Below are 20,451 nucleotides of genomic sequence, written 5' to 3'. Positions count from 1 at the left end.
AAAATTATTATTTTGTGCAATATTAGACTTGAAGAGTTATTTCATAAAATTTATATTATTAATAATAACAAATGTTTTTGGTTATTTAATCAATATAATTCTAAAATTTTCAATATAATGATGATTACATTTTTCTGATTATTACACCATTTTGACGCCTCTATGAAAGATCGAGCAGTTCGGTACGGTATGGGTTTCGTATTATTAGCTGTGTTAGAAACATTTGAACTCTAAGGTTGACGTTCTGGAAATTTTAAATACAAGCACCGAACAATGTTCGGTGACGGTGTTACAAGTGAGGTCACTTTGTATAAATCGTGACGTGTACGTGCAAGTGCTTTACTTTTTTCTTTTGAAAATATACAAGTGTTTGAAAAGAGGCGGTCTACGATTGTAGACCACGTGCCTAAATCTAACGGGGGGTTAAAGCACGTTAAAATTAAAATAAAATTATTTTTGAATCTGAATTCTGCAATTGGACAGGTGGAGAGTGTCGTAATTTGTTTTCAGGTGTAAAATTATTGAAATATAAAACCTGTTTTAACCAAATGGAAGGAAAACTAGAATTTAGTGACGACACCTGTAAACTAGAAATATATCCTAATAAGTTAGATGATACCTTTTTAGATAGCTTTAAAAATGAAATTAAAGAGGAACCCAATAGAGAAAGTACACATGATACATTTGATTGTTTAGACTTAAAGGAATTTTCCATAAAGACTGAAATAGAAGTTGAAAATAAACTTACACCATTTGAAGAACAACAAAATAATAAAAAGGGTAAGAAAATAATAAACATTTTATTACAAGTATTCCCAATGAATATAGATGTCCCATATTCTTTGGTATTTCATCCAATCTTGTATTTACTACAATTTAAATCTAAACATATTACAGGACATACAACAAACAATTACAAATAATGTGTAATAGTTAAATATATTCTTATAAGAAATATGAACCATCATATAAAAACCAAAGAATATACTACAGTAGAACCTCCTTATATGTCAAACTTTTATGGAGATCTTAAAAAATTTGAGTTATAGAGGATGTTGACTTTTGAGTGAAAGAGATAAAATACAGTAGACTCGCGATTATCCGAGTCTAGGTTATCCGAGCCCCTCGGTTAACCGAGGCCAAATTTTACCATGGTTTTACTTTTAAAGTCATACTTGTTGAATCACAATATCCAGTAATAAAAAAAGGGTCGATGGTCACAAGGTATATCGGCAGCTGTTATATGGGCAATCCATTGAAAACTGTGGATTATTGATAAGAAGAGAATTGTGTGTAAGGTATGTTTTAGGTCAAGCTGATCTCTGGTCGAGTCGGTATTCTCAGCAATTGGTCACCCTCTTATTTCCAGAAATTTCTGTGTCGTGTTTTGTCTACAACTTCCTGTTCCTTTCTATGTTAATCAGTGTGCATTGAACTACTGATTTGTTTGCTGTCATTCAGATCGTCAAATTATTTGTTTGCTGTCATTCAGATCATTAAATTAAGTTACTGTACGGTAAAATTTTTCCTTTTATGTACTGTTTTGTGTATTTATTCGAGTTTATTAGTTTCGGTTTTATAATTAATTTTTCAATAAGTTAATTTTTGTGAGTGTGAGAGAGCATATTTCTGTGAATTTGAGTGGAAAGCGAAAGAGAGTAGTTGTATCTTTGGAAAAAAAGTGAATGCAATTAAGATGTTGAACAAGGGTGACTCAATAAAGAAGGTTGCTTCAGATTTAGGTGTCGGAGAAATAACTGTTGGAGATTGGAAGCGTAAGCGGAATGAAATCGAACAGTGGGTAAACCAAAGTGTGAGTGGTGGTAATGGATTGGCCCAGAAGACTATGAAGAAAGGGGACCATGAACCAGCTTCTGAGGCGTTGTTCTTGTGGTTTTCACAAATGAGAGGATTAAGCAGCCCGATAAGTGGTCCAATATTCCAAGCAAAAGCTATTAAGTTCCAGAAGAAGTTTAAGGATGAAGGAGAAAACTTTTGTGCTAGTGAAGGATGGATTGACTTATGGAAGAAGAAACATGGCATCCGACAAGTGAATATTTGTGTCGAAAAACTTTCTGCTGACTCAACTGAAATTGGAACATTTTATTTGAAATTACAAGACATTATCCTTAAAGATGGACTAACTTCAAACCAAATATTTAACTGTGATGACATGCCTTAACTTTAAAATGCTTCAATTGAAAAGACTAGCTGCTAAAAATGAAGGAACTGCACCAGGTTACAAAAAAAGGAAAGAGAGAGTCACAATCATGATTTGCAACAATGCTTCTGGTTCATTAAAATTAAGACCTCTTTTAATTGGAAAATCCAGAAATCAAAGGGCCTTCAAAAATGTCCAAAATAAATTGCTTACCTACAATCTATAGTAACCAACGCAATGCATGGATGGACTGTAAAACTTTTAAGGACTGGTTTTTTAATAACTTCGTGCTGGTCTTTGATGCCTACCTAATAAACAAAAATCTACCCCAGAAAGCTTTGTTGTTGTTGGACAACGCACGATCCCACCCAGATGCGAGTGAATTGATTAGTGGTGACATACGAGCTTTGTTCCTTTCACCCAATGTGACGTCTCTCATCCAACGCATAGACCAAGGCGTTATAGAAGCAATGAAGAGGAATTATCGGCAGAAGCTTCTTCAGGTACTGCTAACTAAGCTGGATGAAGGGCTGACTGTAATTGAGGCATTGTTAGAGTTGCAGTAGTTGCAGTTAGAGATGTTTGCTATTGGATTGCATCAGCTTGGGACGACCTAAAAGTGTCCACTATTCAGAAGTTTTATTTATTATTTTATTTAAATTATCATTTAAGATTATTTAAGATTTAAGAAGGAAAAAATTATTTAAGATAGACAACAATACACACGACGTTCAAAATGAAACTGATGACTGTGAAGTTGATTCTGTAGCCAACCTAGCCAATCAATTACCAGTAAAACAAACAATAGGAAACCAAGACATCATCGATTGGATGAATATAGATGAAGAAATGGAACTGACAGATGATGCAATTGCCAATCTAGTTCTAAACGTCACCCATGAAGAAGAAGAAGATAGAGATGAGATAATTCAAAAGATTTCTCATTCCAATGGATTAAAGTCCCTTGAAGCAGCTCTCGCATACATCTAGCAACAAGAAGAATCGACACCATTAGATGTCCTCCATTTTCAACGTTGGCGCAACATCGCCGCCTCAAAAAGAGGAATGAAGTTGAAACAAAAATCAATCAAAGACTTTTTTTAAACAGTAACATTTTTAAGGTAATTTTTTTATTTAAGGTTTATTAAAATAAACACATTAATCATTATTCACGTTCTTCCTCTTCATGTGCCGAGCTCGATTATCGAGCGTTGGCTATAGTAATTTTGTTGACGGCAGCTCGGAAAAGAGATGAAGAGGATCTGTTAAACCAATCTCTCAGGTTTCTAAGCCATGACGTTCTTCTTCGACCTGGTCTTCTTCTTCCGTCTACCTCGCCTTGTATTATTAAATGGACTATATTATATCTCTCTGGGTGGCGCATAACATGGCCAAAATATTCAAGTTTGCGATTTTTAACTGTTTTGACGACTTCCGTAACTTTTCCCATCCGATGCAAAACAGCTTCGTTACGAACTCTATCCACCCAACTTATTCGTAGGATTCTCCGATATACCCAGATTTCAAAGGATTCCAGTTTCTTGAGAAGTGTATCCGTCAAAGTCCAACCTTCGACACCATACAAAAGAGTAGAGAACACGTAACATCTCACTAATCTAATTTTCAGACTTAAAGTAAAAGTAAAAATTATTTACGTAGGTACACATTTTTCTATCAGTATAACCAATCTCAGTGTTAATCGAGTTTTTTCGGTGTCCGAAGTAGTCACGGTCCCAATTACCTCGGATAATCACTAGTCTACTGTAAATAAAAATTCAAGGTATTTGTTTTTTTTTATATAAATTTTTTATTTATTATAACAAACATTTTTATTTATTATAAATTAACATATTATTTTCCTGTCAATAACATTGTCTAAGGTATAAAGAGCAGAAAATTGTCATTCTTCAGAGTTGCTGGTTTGCTCTATAAAACTCTGTAAAATATTCACTTGCCTCTTTGATGGGAACCCATGAAGCACATGTCAAATTATTCATGTTTTTGATATCATATAAATCATTAGTATCTGTTTTATGAGCTATTGGATCAATAATTTCGTCATTCGATAATGTCCCAGCAGTTGTAACTCCAGCACTGCATATAACAAAGTACTCAAAGGATATTCTTGATTCAGACACCACTTTATTCCTTTCCACAGGAGGTGAAATAGACACATCTTTGGTTTCAGCTTCTTCTATTGATGATGCTGATGATGGAAAACCCCTGTGTACATAACAGTTTGATATTGTCATCATCATTTTGGCTTTACAACCCTGTGTGGGTCCTAGCCTCCCCAAGAATTTTTCTCCAGTCGTCCCTATCCATCGCCTTCCTCCGCTAAGCACGTATTTCCATATTTCTCATCTCTTCATCGATGTTATCTAGGAATCTTAGTAGTCAAGTTAAATTTCTCCAAGCTTTATCAACCATTCTCATGACTTTCAATATATCTATAGCAAAATTCTTTTTTTCTTCCCTATTATACATGTTCCGGACAACTTCTTTTCAATATACTGATTTAAAGTTTTTAATGATACGTTGATCCATAGGCTGTAATTTTGATGTGGCTGGTGATTGGTGGGTAGATATTGGATTTTAATTGCTTTCATTTGTGGAATATCACTATGGGCTGTACAATTATCAATGAATAACAAGATTTTTCTTTTTTCCTTATCCATTTTCTTATCAATATTTATGAGCCAATTTTTTAAAATTGCAGAAGTCATCAATGCTTTTCTATTTACTTCATATTTCAAAGGTAGTGATTGACATCTTGAAAAACAATGAGATTTCTTAGATTTTCTGGTCATTAGCGGTGAGAATTTTTCTGTGCCTGACATGTTTGCTGCTAGCAGAATGATCAAACATTCCATGCTATGCTTCACACCATGTGTAACAGCTAGCTCATCCATTGCACATTAAACCCCCTCAGGAGTGTTGTTCGGCGTAAACTAATTAATTTTGGAGAAATCGGGAATTATTAATAAAATAGTTTTTCAACACATCTCTTTATTATTGATAAATTAATAAAATAACAAATTAGAATTTAATAATAATTAAAAAATTGAGGTTTTGATAACAGAGAATTAAGCATCTATACACAAATTCAAAGAAAGAAACTTAGCTTATCTTCCATAAGAGATCCTGCCGTTGCTCTCTTCTTAACTCGATCCATAAATTATCTGCATCAAAACCATGCCTCTATTTTCTTAAACCAAAAACCACGTGTATTTTCTCAAATCTAAATCAGGTGCATTTTCTCAAATCTAAACCAGTTGCATTTTCTCAAATCTAAACCAGGTGGCTGAAAAAACAAAAGCCGATATAAAATTTGTCATGTCAGGAGTTTTGTCCAACAACAGAAGAATTCTGGCAAGCGGAAAGCTCTTCTCTCTAAGACCTGCATACCGATTCAGAATTCTCTGATGTTGCCAAAACTCACGAATTAGCAATTGCAAATAATAGCTTAATTAATTATTAAATGGAAAACGAAAAAGCAAAGTTGTATGATTCATGCTAGTGAGATTTATATAGAATTATTATTATTACAACAAGTATTACCTTGTTGGTTGCTGGTTTATTTTAAAAAGGAAGTAAATGATTCATACAAGTAAATTATTTAGTGCTGGGGTTTCTGTTTCTTGTATGACAAAGCAGGCGCAGGTACAACTACGAGGGGACTTAAGAAATTAATCGGTGAATTTATTTGTAGTAGGAAAATATTGAAATGAAATATAGGAATAAAAACAAAGGAAAAAGAAGTTATTATCAACGAGAATCAAATAGTACGAACAGAAAATATTGGAAAGTACTTTGAAATGAATAAGAACAAAAATGTAACGTTTTAATCGTTACACATGGCATCTATCATTTTTAAAAGTGAAGAGTCTTATCAGAATAACATTTAAAAAACAGTCCCGTTTCATCAGCATTGAAGATATTATCAGGTCCGTAACCTTGTAACAAATCTTGCAATATATTTTTCTATTTATAACAGGTTTCAATGTTGACACTTGTACTTTACCCACAAACTTTTTTATAAACAAGTTCATATCTTCTTTTGAACTTTTCTAACCATCCATTACTGGTCCTATGCACAAGCACATGCCATATTATTCATGTCTTTGATATCATCAAGCACATGTTAATGTGCATTATAAATTCCTTATAGTGTAGGTACTTCCAAATTGTTTTCTAAGAGACAATGGTGTTGTCTGCAATTTCTTAGTAACTTCAAAGTCATTAACCGAGTTGTAAGGGATGTACAATGGTATACTTACATTGTCGGAAAGTTTTTAAAGTCATTAACTTATTTTTCTTCAACTATAGAGGTATGTAATAACTTTCTAATAATCGAGCTGTAAAGTTTGTAAAATAAAACATTGCTATGTTTAAGATTCAGAGGTTCAATTTAATTTTAAGAGTTATAGAGGGCTTGTAAATATGTACCAAAATGGCTTGCAGGGACTCACTGATTATTTCGACTAATAGAGGGTTAAGATTTCGAGTAATTGTACAGTATGGGTTGCTGATGCTCATACTGTAATAAAACTCCGAGTAATGTCCACTGTTTTCGACGAAAGAGTCGGGGGTTCTAGAAATAGAACTCAGCTTCTGCCAACAAATCCTACTCTCACGTCGCCGAAGACTTTTGCCGCGTAACCACTGGGTGTATGGCGTACAATGGTTGTACGTTATGTAGCAGACGAGAGAGGGTGAAGGGCGAGTTTCTGGCGCCTAAAAACTGGAACATATCGGCTAAGGGAATAAACCCTGACAGAAAATTCTGGTTCTCCAGGTTGGGGATTGGGCAATGGGCCGGTAACCCGTTACCGTAAAAAGTATGACCTTGGTATTGTAGCAATGTCTTCAACTAAAGGAAAAATAAAACAGGCTTGAAGCTTACCACTTTTTCTTAAAAATGACACTTTAAATACATTATCGTCTAATGTCTTGAGAACTTTAGCAACATAAAATATATTGTTTTCAAATTTTACTAATACAAAACTATCAATGGAAATTTCTGTACTAGCATCAATGTCATAATCGTCTTCCAACTGTAAATTTTCACATTCATCGCCAGAAGTATCATCGTAATTGATTAGTTCTTCACTCTCCATGGATGAAGTGCTATCACTTCATTTATTTTTTTTTCTGCTTTGGTGCTGAGCCGCTTACCTTTAATTCGTTTATTATTCTGAGGAGTCATTTTTTTGGTTGTTGCTTGCAGTTTTAACTGATCCAAGTCAGGTGTCTTAGTTAAAATTGCACTCTTTAGTTTTCCTTGCCTTCACATCATATCTCTTTTCTGCTTTTGGAAATCCTTTAAACTCATGAGGGAAGATGGAAGAACTTGAATTTGCAGATTATCGGTTTTTCAGGTGTCCTTGGTGGAGATACTTCTTGATTTTAATGTGCCTTCGATGAGGATGATATAACTTGATTGGAAAGCACACAAGACATTTCTGTCGACTTTGGTTGTGGATTTGGCTGTTCAGTTTCATTTGGTCTATCAGTCACAGAACTGCCAATGAAGTCAGCTTCAGAAAAACTGTCCGTTTACGGAAAAAAATCCGTTTTATTAAAACCTGACAGAATATTAGTAGGTGCTAATGCTTTCATGTGTGCCTCACCTACACATTGTGCTATCTGGTATATTGAACTAGGTTTATCAGGATGGTTCAGCAACCATGAGTCTATACCGGCATTGTAATATGCGTTAAAGGGAGAGAAAATTGAAACATCAAAGGGTTGCAGTTTGTTATTACAATGTGGAGGCAAAGTCAGTATGATTACACCATTATCCTTTGTCAGTTGAACAACTTGATATGTTACGTGACTCTCATGATTGTCGTAGATCAGTATGGAAAGGTTTTCAATTGAACTGTTGCTAAATTTGATGAAATGTTTCATAACGTCGACAAACAGTTTGCTATTCATCCATCCACTTGGATTTGCCAAACCCAGTATACCAGGTGGAGCTCCTTGTAATATTTCCTTGGAAAAACCATAACAGGAGGCAGAAACGTACCATTCGCACATAAAATTACACATGTAGTAATAAGAATACCACTTTCACCGCTAGTACAACTATTCAGATATTTTACACCTTTCTCCGCCACGACTTTTTTAGATTCCTGCACTGTTGTTCTAGTCTAATCAAGGTTATATATCCTAATATTAGCTGATGGATATCTAGAATAAACGGCATGTAAATTGTCGAAGAACTTGTTGACATTGTGTGGATTAAATGATGTTAATTTTGATAAACTGCAACCCTCTGGTTGACGTATACTGAGGTTCCCACGCCTATTTAAAAATGAACGGAAACATTGGAGTCCAGCTATTTTATCTTTGATCCAATTCGCTGGAACTGGAATATTGTTTTTAATTGCCATATCATATGCTACCTTGAATGCTTAAATGGTTGTTAATCCGTAGCTTATTTTGCTACAGATTACAACCACAAGTTTTGATATAGTCTCACAGAGAAATTTCTTGTTCCTCTGAAAACACACGTCGTACAGCATAGTTGGGTTCCATTCGATCATCATCTGGATTATTACGTTTTTTTGCGACATATCTTAGTAATGTCTGAAATTTTACTCAGTGTTCAACGGCAGTAATTCTTAATGATTTTTCGTAAACATCTTGTACGGCACTTGCCATATCATCGGAGCTGAATGTCGCTCTATTCCTTGGTTTTTCTTTGCGCACCATGTCTGTAACAAACATAATAAACTTTCATTTTACTTATACAACATATCATTATAGCATAAACACATGGTACAAATTTTAGTAGTACACAATGGCACAGTCTCATTGTGTACTATCACCTGGTATCTTATTGTGTACCAAGTAGCATTGTTGTAAATAAATACAAATAATCATATTTAATTTTTAGTTTTAAGACACGACTATTTCAGGTTAGACTAACTTAACTGTAGTATTTTACACATTTACTTGCAAATTGACACAAATCAACAATTAGTTCTAATAATAAGTCAACAAAACTATATAAAAAGTAACTTCTTACCTTAATTAAACAATTTATCACTGTAAATTAAAAAAAAATAGAATGTCTTATTGTGTACCATGTCTCATTGTGTACTACTCTCCCCTATTGCATTTTTTCTCACTTTTAATTTTGTAAATCATCAATTAGTTTGTTATAATTAATAGCTATTTAATAATCTTTTTCTATATAATGTAATGATAAACTATTTAATTTTTGTTGACGTACTCTGGATTTTAAAATAATTTTTATTCTGAAAATTACTGAGAATGATCTTTCAACGCTTGCATTGCTTATTGGAAGGATTAAATAAATTATCAGAATTGTGTTGCAATAATATTATTTTCCTGAATAAATGACAACATTGATACAGACGAAATAATATTTTTTTTTACCTATAAAAGTCTTGAATTGTAGTACTTCATTTTTCTTTCATACTTCTAACTTTCTTTTCTACTAACTATCATAGTTCTGCTAGGTTTAAATCTTGTTCATTTAATTTCTTCATTGGACAGTCTCTAACATCGCTATCATGAAAAATTGTTTTGAATTTATTGTGAAGAGCCTTATATCCCTCAGATCTTTTTTTTATGTTACTAATTAAAGAATCGTATACAACAAAAAATATTTTATGACTTTAAAATGTGCATAGCAAAGGTTCGATAGGCACAAGGCTCGATTGTATTTACAAACATTAACATTCGTGGGTGTGGATGCATAAACACGGGAATGCTTGTTCACATTTGTTGACTTTATCAATCAACAATTGAAAATAATTAATTATAAAAATTAAAAACTTAATATACCGTAAAGTGAGGCTACTTTGTGACACATATGCCTACTTTGTGACAGTGGCCTCTAAAGTTAAACTTATTAACTTGGCAGAGCCACTAGAAATACTGGAATAATGGACAGTGGAAGTGTGACGTGTGACGTCACAACTGTCAATTACTTTCCAAACAAAAGTTGAAATGTCCAATCTCAAGACTTTTTAATTTCTATAAAGTTAACATTTTGCCACCTCTGCTACTTTTTCTTTTAAGTATAGTGTTTTTACGATAATACCATCATAATTCAGTGTTCTATTTCTATGAAATATAGTTTAAAAGTTTAAATTAAAGACATTCTAACCTTACTTTATTGATACATGCATTTTATTGCTATTTTTATAAAACAACATGCTTTATTATTTACACAACCTTGTAAAATTGTTGTAGTAACTATTAGAATACTTAGATATTGCTAAAAGAGGAAAGATTCTGTAAAAAAAATTAAAAAATAACGAAAAATACAAATTATCCACACTAAACAAGGTTTGTTTGGAAAGTGAAACTGACAGATGTCAATAAAATCTACGTCATCACTTCCACGGTCCATTAAAATGTTTTATTGCAATAGTAGACTATGTGCGCTATCTAGGGGACAATAACCAAATTTCTCGGTGCATCTTCGCTCGTCATGCCAAAGCTGATTTGATCATCGTGAAAACAGGTGATTTTTGTTTGGCGCGCAAACTTTGTCTTGCCAAGAAGAATTATTAAAAGATATTTCTACCAAAGTAAGTTTATATTTTATCACAATATGTTGCCTCAATTTATTTATAAAATGTTGTCTTTTATTAGTTTGTTTTAACGTTGTTTCATGAAAATATTTAAAAAAAAATTCAAACACAGGGTCTACTTTGTGACACATGGAATGTCACAAAGTAACCCCTGTTGTGTTGATTAAAATACTAATATTAATTTATTTTTAGATAAAATGCCACGAATCTATATAAGAAAGATTGGGAGTCGAAACTATGTCAATTATACCAAAGAGAAGTTAGCAGAAGCTCTTGATGACATCAGAAATAAACGACTTTCACTTCGCGGTGCTGCAGAAAAATAAGACATTCACCGAAATAGTACTTTATGGATCAAAACTAAAAACAGGCTAAAAACTAAGGGAATTAATAGACAACAGAGACGAAAGACAGGAAATCCCTATAATAACATTATCTGAATTGACGGAAACCTTAAAAGAGGTTAAAAACGGAAAAGCCGCAGGGCCTGGAGACATTCCCATAGAGCTGGTTAAATATGGGCCGACTGCACTTTTAGAATTAATAGTAGACCTTTTCAATAAATGTATGTGTGGAGACCAGGAAATTCCCAAAGATTGGAATAAATCTTATATAAGCTCCATATATAAGAGAGGGAATAAAAGAGACTGTTCCAATTATAGAGGTATTAGTGTGACGAGCTCTGTGGGCCGGTTGTACGGCAGAATATTAAAGAAGAGAGTTGAAAGACAGATACAAGATATTGAAGAACAAAGCGGCTTTCGTACCGGGAGATCCTGCCTTGATAATATATTTATCCTACGACAAATAATTGAAAAGCGTGTCGAAAGAAGTAGAGAGACCCATTTGGTATTTATAGACCTTAAGAAAGCATATGATAGTGTCCCGTTAAAGAAAATGTTTGAGGTCCTCAAAAGTTCCGGATTGGATTCGACGTATATCCGAGCGGTATATAAATTGTACGAAAATGCAGTTAGTTGTGTAAAAATTGGAACCAGAACCTCAAATGAATTTAAAGTCACTAAAGGCCTAAAGCAAGGATGCTGTTTGTCACCGACACTCTTTAAAATATACGTCCAAGAAGCATTGAGGAATTGGAGAAATAAATGTAGATTTATGGGCATCGAAGTGGGACAAGAAACTCTGTATACATTGTTGTTTGCAGATGATCAGGTGGTGGTTGCAACCGATGAGGAAGATATAAATTATATGAATCGAAAATTATTTGAGGAATATGCCAAATGGGGGCTTACTGTAAACATAAGCAAAACAGAATATTTAAAAATTGGAGGAAATACCACAGATCTGAGGCTTGAAAACGCAGTCATAAAAGGCTGCAACCAGTATAAATATCTAGGAAGCATCATATCAGCAGATGGCAGAGTTAAGATAGATGTACAAAACCGAATAACCCAAGGGAAAAAATGCATCCGAATACTGAATTCATTACTGTGGTCTAATAAAATAAAGATGCATACCAAACTTCGCGTATACAGAGCAATTGTAGAACCAATTACCACATATGGTGCCGAATGTTGGACGGTGACAAAGAATGAACGAGATAAAGTAGACGTTGTGGAAATGGATTATCTTAGAAGGTCATGTCGAGTATCGAGAATGGAAAGAATCAGGAATGAGGAAATACGAAACCGTACAGGAATTAGAGATACTCTTTCAGATAGAATACAAGGAAGGCAATTACAATGGTATGGTCACGTGATGAGAATGGAGGAGGAGCGGTGGCCAAAGAAAGCCTTAATGTATGTTCCGCCAGAAAGAAGGAAAAGGGGAAGACCACCAAATTCCTGGAGAAGAGAAATTACAAAAACAATGCAATCTAGAGGCTTAGAAGAGGGAGATTGGAGAGATAGGAAAAGATGGAGGCTGAAATGCGGGAAGCGGCAATCGCCGTAGGACCCCCGTTATATGATGATGATGACTAAAAACAGGCACACCAAAAAACATGGAGAGCAAAAAGTGTTTAGTGAAGAGGAGGAAAATGTGTTTGCAGTCCATTTAATCACGGTATCAGCTTTCGGTTTTCCAGTAACCACTTTTGACCTTCGGTGTATTGTAAAATCGTTTTTAGACCGTCAAGGCAAAAATGTTAAACCCTTTAAAGACAATATGACAGGAGTAGAATGGGTAAAATCATTTTTAAAATGACATCCGCAACTTTCTCAGAGGATAGCTCAAAATATTTCACATGCTAGAGCTCAGACTGATGAAGAAATGATAAATAACTTCTTTGATAATTTAGAGTTGGAGTTACAAGACATTCCTGCATGTAACATTTGGAATTATGATGAAACCAATCTTGTCGATGACCCAGGACAAAGCAAAATAATAACTAAAAGAGGAACCAAGTATCCTGAACGTATCAGAAACGCGTCTAAAGCATGTACTTCTTTAATGATATGTGGAAATGCCGAGGGTCAATTAGCTCCACTTTATATTAATTATAAATCGCAAAAACTGTGGAATACTTGGACTGAAAATGGGACTATAAATGCACGATATAATTGGACGGCTTCAGGATGGTTTGATTACCAAGTTTTTGAGGATTGGTTTCTACGACTACTACTTCCAATATTAAAACGACAAGAGGGACGAAAGGGAATCGTAGGTGACAATCTTAGCTCACATTTAAATCAGCATGTCATTCAAGAATGTGAAGCTAATGACATTCGGTTTATAGCACTACCACCTAACACCACGGATTTTTCTCCAACCACTAGACGTGGCCTTTTTCCTATGAAGGAGAAATGGCGGAAGATCTTGAATACATGGAAGACAAGTGATCACGGTAACAGACTTTCTTTTATACCAAAAGATGAGTTTCCTAGTCTTTTAAAAAATCTGATAAACCAATTAGATGAGAGAGCGGCTAACAATTTAAAATCCGGATTTAGAAAGACTGGAATTTTTCCTTTAGATCGCCAGCAAGTCTTAGATCGTTTATGCAATTATATTGTAACAGCAGAAGTCCAAATAGCTGAAAATGTTGGCAATAGTTTTATTGAACATCTAACCAATATAAGAACGGAAACCACCAAAGAAAGACAGATTAGAAGAAAAAAACGTTTGAATGTTCCACCAGGAAAAAGTATAAGCAGTGTGACTTTAACAACCATATTACCCCTGCTGTAAATAAAGAAAATGATGATAATTCTCAGCCTGGGACCTGTGGAACCCAACAAAAAAAAACGCCAGAGAAATAATTCATATGATTCAGATACTGCTAGTGAAGATGAACACGAACCTGAATATATGGAAAGTGATGATAGTTCATGGAATGAACATCTTTTTGGCGTTGAAAACGAACATTCTTCAGAAGATAAGGGGAGGGGAAGGAAAAAGACAGTTAAGATTTGGTTTCGAAAATTACTTTACGGAGTTTATCTTCAGAAGATGTTTTAATATCCGAAGCAGTGGACAAGTCAGTGGGAAAGTACGGCCAAGAAAAATATTTTCCTGGCCAAATCACCAATGTCTCAAAAACAGGAGCAATGATTAATGTAATGGAACGTGTTGGAAAACAATGGAAGTGACCTGAAAAAAAGGACGAAATATTTTATAGAAATGACGAAATGATTATGGCCATAGCAAGGCTCCAAAGCAACGAGGAAAGCGAGCTTTATTTGACATTCCAGAATTAAATGATACCTATACTTGAATAACCCTAGCGATTTTATAAAGTTTTATAATATCTTTTTATTTAGTTACCCGTATTTTTCAGCTTTTTTGTTATCTAAATGACGTTACATATTCTTAAATATTTTTTTGTTTAATTTTACGTAAAATAAAATGTTTTTTTTTTAATATCTGTTTTATTTCCTACCAATATATAATTTTTTTATTAATTTGCTATTATAATTTTTCTTTCTAAACCATGTACGGGTGTTTCTTTGTGCCACAGTTAGAATTCCATATAAATATCACAGAAAAAATTACGTGTCACAAAGAAACCCCTACCCATGGGGTGACTTTGTGACAACTTTTTTTGACATTTTCTTGATATCTATAACATATAGCGCATTATAGTTTTCACTGAACATAGAGGAAAGATTGAGCTTTCAGCTAGTATTTTTAAAATTATAATAAACCGAAAGTGTATGTACTATAAAACCTAAAAAAGTGTCACAAAGTAGCCTCATTTTACGGTAGCTATTTTTTTGTGGCATTTTAAAGTAATTACTATTTAAATGGGAATAAGCCACAATTAAAGGTTAAATTACGTTTATTGACGTTTCAATTTCCACTTCGGAAATCGAGAACCTTTAATTGTGGCTTATTCCCATTTAAATAGTAATTAAAAACTTAATATTCGGGCCCCAAAAATTACGGGCCTTGGGCACGTGCCTAGGCCTTAGTCCGCCCCTGATTTATCTACTGTCTGTGTCAAGTTAAGAATTCATAAAGGAGCCTTATGGGAAGCGGTGATGCCAGAACTACCGATAGACTGAGATAGGCGAGAGTAGTGGAGTTGCAGCGAAAAAGCAGGGCCGAACTGCATGTTATATTGCACATTAGACGTTTTTTCACTTAGGTAACTTTAAATTTTTTTTGTTTTTTTGAAAAATAAAAATTAAAGACATGTCTTTTTCTCACAACAGTTATTTATTAAATTTCGGCTTAGGTCATCATCAGACTCTTAAAAATATTCTTAATTGTTTAATGAACAAATTGAGTGAGTATTGTGGTAGATATTATTAGTGTCAGTAAAAAACATAAAAAAACAATAAAAACTTCTGTATATTTTAAAAAAAATACAACAGAACCATAGAAATGTAACAAATTATTTGGTTTTTTAGTTTGACATTTATATATTTACAATATTACAATTATCAAAAACTATGTACATTCTTCGTCCATATCCAAATCGGAATTGTCACTACTATCATATAAATCTATAACTATGGGAGTTACGTCTTCCATTAGACCGTCCACTTCCCAAAATTTTTTCTCCAGAGTCATTACATGTTGAATATAGTTTTTCCAGTTATCAGACGTAACATTTGAAAACGCTTTTTTTATGAGGTCCTCCATATCCTTCGCTTTGAAGGTGCTGTTATTTACGGCCACATGCCTTTTTACTTGGCTCCATACCATTTCAATTGGATTTAATTCGCAATGGTATGGAGGCAAACGAAGCACTTTGACATTATTTTGTTGTTTACAAAGTTCTTCAATTTTGTAATTATCATAACAATAACCGTTTTTCGAACTAAGTTGGGCAACAGTTTGTTTTCAAACCAGTTCTCAAAACACGGACCGTCCATTTCGTCGTGATAATCAGCGCTGTTTTTTTTTGCAAGGAAAAACATTTCAGCACCGTTTACAAAACCATTTTCACTTCCGGCATGGACAAGGATGAAACGTGGTCCACGCTGAGTGGGATGCTTTAGTCCAGTACTTAGCCCTTTTATGAACGCATCTCTTGCCGAGGTGACGGTTTTGTCTTTCCATTCTCTGGAAACCGAGTGCCCCACATTGACCCATGACTCATCCAAATACACAATGTCATAGCCCTCAGCCCGATATTGTTTAATGGCCCTTAAATATCCATGCCTCCATGCAATTATATCAGGACGTTCTATTAGCACGGCACTTTTATCACGTTTTGCATAAACAAAGTTCATGTCTTTTAACAACCTGTACATTGTACTGCGGGTAAAATTTGGCAAGTTTTCGTCTTGGTTCACTTTTGGCAGAAGACGATTCAAAGTAGGAGGAATGTTTTCAAAAAAAAAACTATGCACTGTTCGACGAACGCCGATACGAACACCTTCATCGTAAGTATAGTCTCTGGAGTTGTTTCGGCAACGGGTTCTTTTTCTGTTTGTTTTTACCTCAGAAAGCTCACCTTCTTTGTCTTCCTGTACGATTTTTTGAATCGTACGAACTGACACTCCTGTCATCGCGGATACTTTGTCGAATACAATACGTTGACTTTCATCTCGAAGCAAATTAATGTGGTATCTCACTACGTTTAAGATCACTTTTTTAGCACTCAGATGTAAAATTTGACCACTTTTAAACGGCAAAACTGGATCCATTTTAACAATATAATTTTTTACACTTGAGATTTGAGTGCGCGATGGTTATGCCTTAACCCTTGTCCGGGCAGAAGAATTTAAAAACGTAATCGGGCAGTTTGGGCTTATGTATACAGACAAACATATAATCTCCACTTCACCTAATTACACTATTTTGAAAAACATACCGCTCATTTATCTATAACTCATAAATCTGTCTGCTTTCCAAATGTGCTTTCCAAATGACACTATTGTTTGGAATGACTAAGTACATAAAGAGAATTAGAAAACTATTAATAGTCAATTATAAAGTAATCAATATTGTTTACTGTTAGGGCCTGTTAGCCCGGCTTGCCCGATAATGGAAGTTTAAGCACAATATCTTAATTATTATTGCTTTCTATTTATTAACTATTGTGAAAGTAATATTTTATAAATAATTTTGAGAGTTGACACCTAAGCTGTCAGAATTACCTGTGCCATAATAATTAACCAATTGCGTAAAACCTAATATTTTAACCACTAATAAAGACATTTTTCTAATAATCTTTAAAATCACTTCCCTGAAAATGTAACCATATTTATAAGTAATTGTAGTCGTTAAGCTTATTAAATAGATACGTACCTATCTTTTTAAAATAAATTTGATTAACATTGGAAAATATAAATAAAAATTTGAATATAAATAAAGAATGGGTTATTTCGGCCGGCCCTGCATAGTCCCGTGAACTATTGGCAACATACGCCCGTAAGAAATGCACTGGCCTATCTGTTCAGTTGTGAATTCTTAACTTGAAACAGTGTATAGATAGCAGCCTCAACAATAGTGGAAGCTATGAACAAGAAATTTGACGACGTATACAGATGGGTAGAACCGCTATGTCCAACCTCTCTAAAATATGAAAAAACAGGAAAAAAATCCAAACAGCAGATAGAAAAAGAATAGATACATTTGAGATATGGTGTTGAAGAAGAATGTATTGAATTCCTTGGACAGTCAGAAGATCAAATACATAATATGTTCTTGCTGAGATCAACAATCGACAACGTCTCTCCAGTTCCATGTATTCAACAATATTAATATTCTTTGGACATCTATCACTTGTCGATAATATGGAAATTCTAGTAGTCCAAGTAAAACTGAAGGGAGTAAGAAGTTGAGGGTGATTACCAACCCGATGGTTTGACATAGTTGTAAAGTTATTAAATATTAACTTCGGCACGTATCTTACAAAATATAGATGGATGTAGTGACATCGTAAAATTAGCAATACAATCCCTGGAAGAAACTCAACATTCATAATCACTGTGCATTTGTTAACATATAGATTAAAAGGTGGAGTTTTCTTAAATTCTTAAAGAGTGTTGCGCCAATTTGCAGATACTGATAATTTGTTTTATTTTTTAATTTATTCTTGCAGGAATAACTTTTTTATATATTTTGGTTTTTTTTTTAGAATTTCTGGCAAGTAGTTTGGAACGACATAGAAGATTGCAAACCGAAGAAAGACTTAATAAATGTAAAATTTGTTTTAAGCAATTTACTTGTAAAAGTTCGTTGCATAATCATACGAGGTGCCATATTGGAGAAAAACTTTACCAGTGTGAAATTTGTTTTAAACAGTTTGGTAAACAGAGTAATTTGAAAATGCATTTGAGAGTGCACACTGGAGATAAACCTTCCAAGTGTGATATTTGTTTTAAGCAGTTTACTCGGACAAATAATTTGAAACGGCATATGCGATTGCACACTGGAGAAACACCTTATAAATGTGAAATTTGTTTTAAGCAGTTTAGTCAACCGAGTACTTTGAAACTACATTTGAGATTGCACACTGGAGAAAAATCTTACCAGTGTGAAATTTGTTTTAAGCAGTTTAGTCAACCGATTCATTTGAAAATACATATGAGAGTGCATACTGGAGAAAAACCTTACCAGTGCGAAATTTGTTGTAAACAGTTTAGTAAAAAAAGTGGTTTGAAACGACATTTGAGAGTGCATACCGGAGAAATGCCGTACCAGTGTGAAATTTGTTTTAAGCAGTTTACTCGGACATATAATTTGAAACAGCATATGCGATTTCACACTGAAGAAACACCTTATAAATGTGAAATTTGTTTTAAGCAGTTTACTCGGACATATAATTTGAAACAGCATTTGCGATTTCACACTGAAGAAACACCTTATAAATGTGAAATTTGTTTTAAGCCGTTTACTCAGGCAGGTAACTTGAAAGCACATTTGAGATTGCACACTGGAGAAAAATCTTACCAGTGTGAAATTTGTTTTAAGCAGTTTGCTTGGGCAAGTTACTTGAAAGCACATTTGAGATTGCACACTGGAGAAGCATGTTCCAAGTGTGAAATTTGTTTTAAACAGTTTAGTCAACCGAGTCAATTGAAAATACATATGAGAGTGCATACTGGAGAAAAACCTTACCAGTGCGAAATTTGTTGTAAACAGTTTGGTAAAAAATGTTATTTGACAAGACATTTGAGAGAGCATACCGGAGAAATGCCGTACCAGTGTGAAATTTGTTTTAAGCAGTTTACTCAGACAACTAATTTGAAACAGCATATGCGATTGCATATCAAATGTGCAGCACTTTACAAATGTGAAATTTGTTTTAAACAGTTTACTCAGGCAAGTAACTTGAAAACACATTTGAGAATTCACACTGGAGAAGCATCTTCCAAGTGTGAAATTTGTTTTAAGCAATTTAATCAAACAAGTAATTTGAAACAACATATAAAATCGCACACTGGAGAAAAATCTTACAAGTGTGAAATTTGTTTTAAGCAGTTTACTCAGGCAAGTAACTTGAAAACACATTTGAGAATTCACACTGGAGAAGCATCTTCCAAGTGTGAAATTTGTTTTAAGCAGTTTACTCAGACAAATAATTTGGAACGGCATATGCGATTGCACACTGGAGAAACACCTTATAAATGTAAAATTTGTTTAAAGCAGTTTAGTCAAACAAATGGTTTGAAAAAACATTTGAGAGTGCATACCGAAGGAAAACCTGTATGAGTTTTAAGCAGTTTTCTTGTAAAAAAATTAAAAAAAAAGCATTTGTTAGACAGAAATCTTCATTGAAAAATTTTAAACATGAATCATTACAGGCTATATAAAGGTACCTATGCGCACTGTGGCGTGAGCGGTAATTTTTTCGACCATATAGCAATAACCTTGGAGTGAACGGAAAGTATTACAAATTCCTCTACGGCAGGCAACGTGTTAAACACGTTTGAGGTATGATGGGTTTGTGATTTCTTAATTTAGAGCATCCTCTTCAAACTTTCGAAGGAGTTAATTAGAGCATGGAACGAGATACGCCAGGAGAAAATTGACCAATTGATCAAAAGCGAGCCCGAGCGCACCCAAAAGTCTGTTGCCTACCGAGCTGCATTAATATATTATTAATTGATTTACTCTTGTGAGTTGGTTCATTGATATTGAAATTTTGATTGTTTATTTTACTAGCCTGTATAATTGTACAAAATATATTCAAAATTTATTTTAATTTTATATTATTTATTTATATAACCAAATTAGAAGAATTTGAATTAAAATTACTTAGATATTTAAAAACTTTTACTGAGTTCTTAAAAAACTTTTACAATGACGCCGACATTGTCCAAGAAATTAAATCACAGCGACTAAGATGGGCAG

The 20,451-nt window shown here is 33.9% G+C and overlaps 1 protein-coding gene across 1 annotated transcript; it reads left to right on the top strand.

Moving 5' to 3' along the window:
* Positions 1-310: 310 nt before the first annotated feature.
* Positions 311-19,816, top strand: LOC140436645 (uncharacterized). Its single transcript, XM_072525643.1, has 2 exons — positions 311-780; positions 18,233-19,816. Exons 1-2 carry the CDS (start codon positions 549-551, stop codon positions 19,807-19,809), a joined length of 1,809 nt encoding a protein of 602 aa, XP_072381744.1. The 5' UTR covers positions 311-548; the 3' UTR covers positions 19,810-19,816.
* The last annotated feature ends 635 nt before the right edge of the window (positions 19,817-20,451 follow it).

The sequence above is a fragment of the Diabrotica undecimpunctata genome, chromosome 3 (genome assembly GCF_040954645.1).
Source record: "Diabrotica undecimpunctata isolate CICGRU chromosome 3, icDiaUnde3, whole genome shotgun sequence".
In the NCBI taxonomy this organism is placed as follows: Eukaryota; Metazoa; Arthropoda; class Insecta; order Coleoptera; family Chrysomelidae; genus Diabrotica; species Diabrotica undecimpunctata.
The sequence above is the reverse complement of the archived record's forward strand: the minus strand, read 5'-3'. Positions and strand labels throughout refer to the sequence as shown.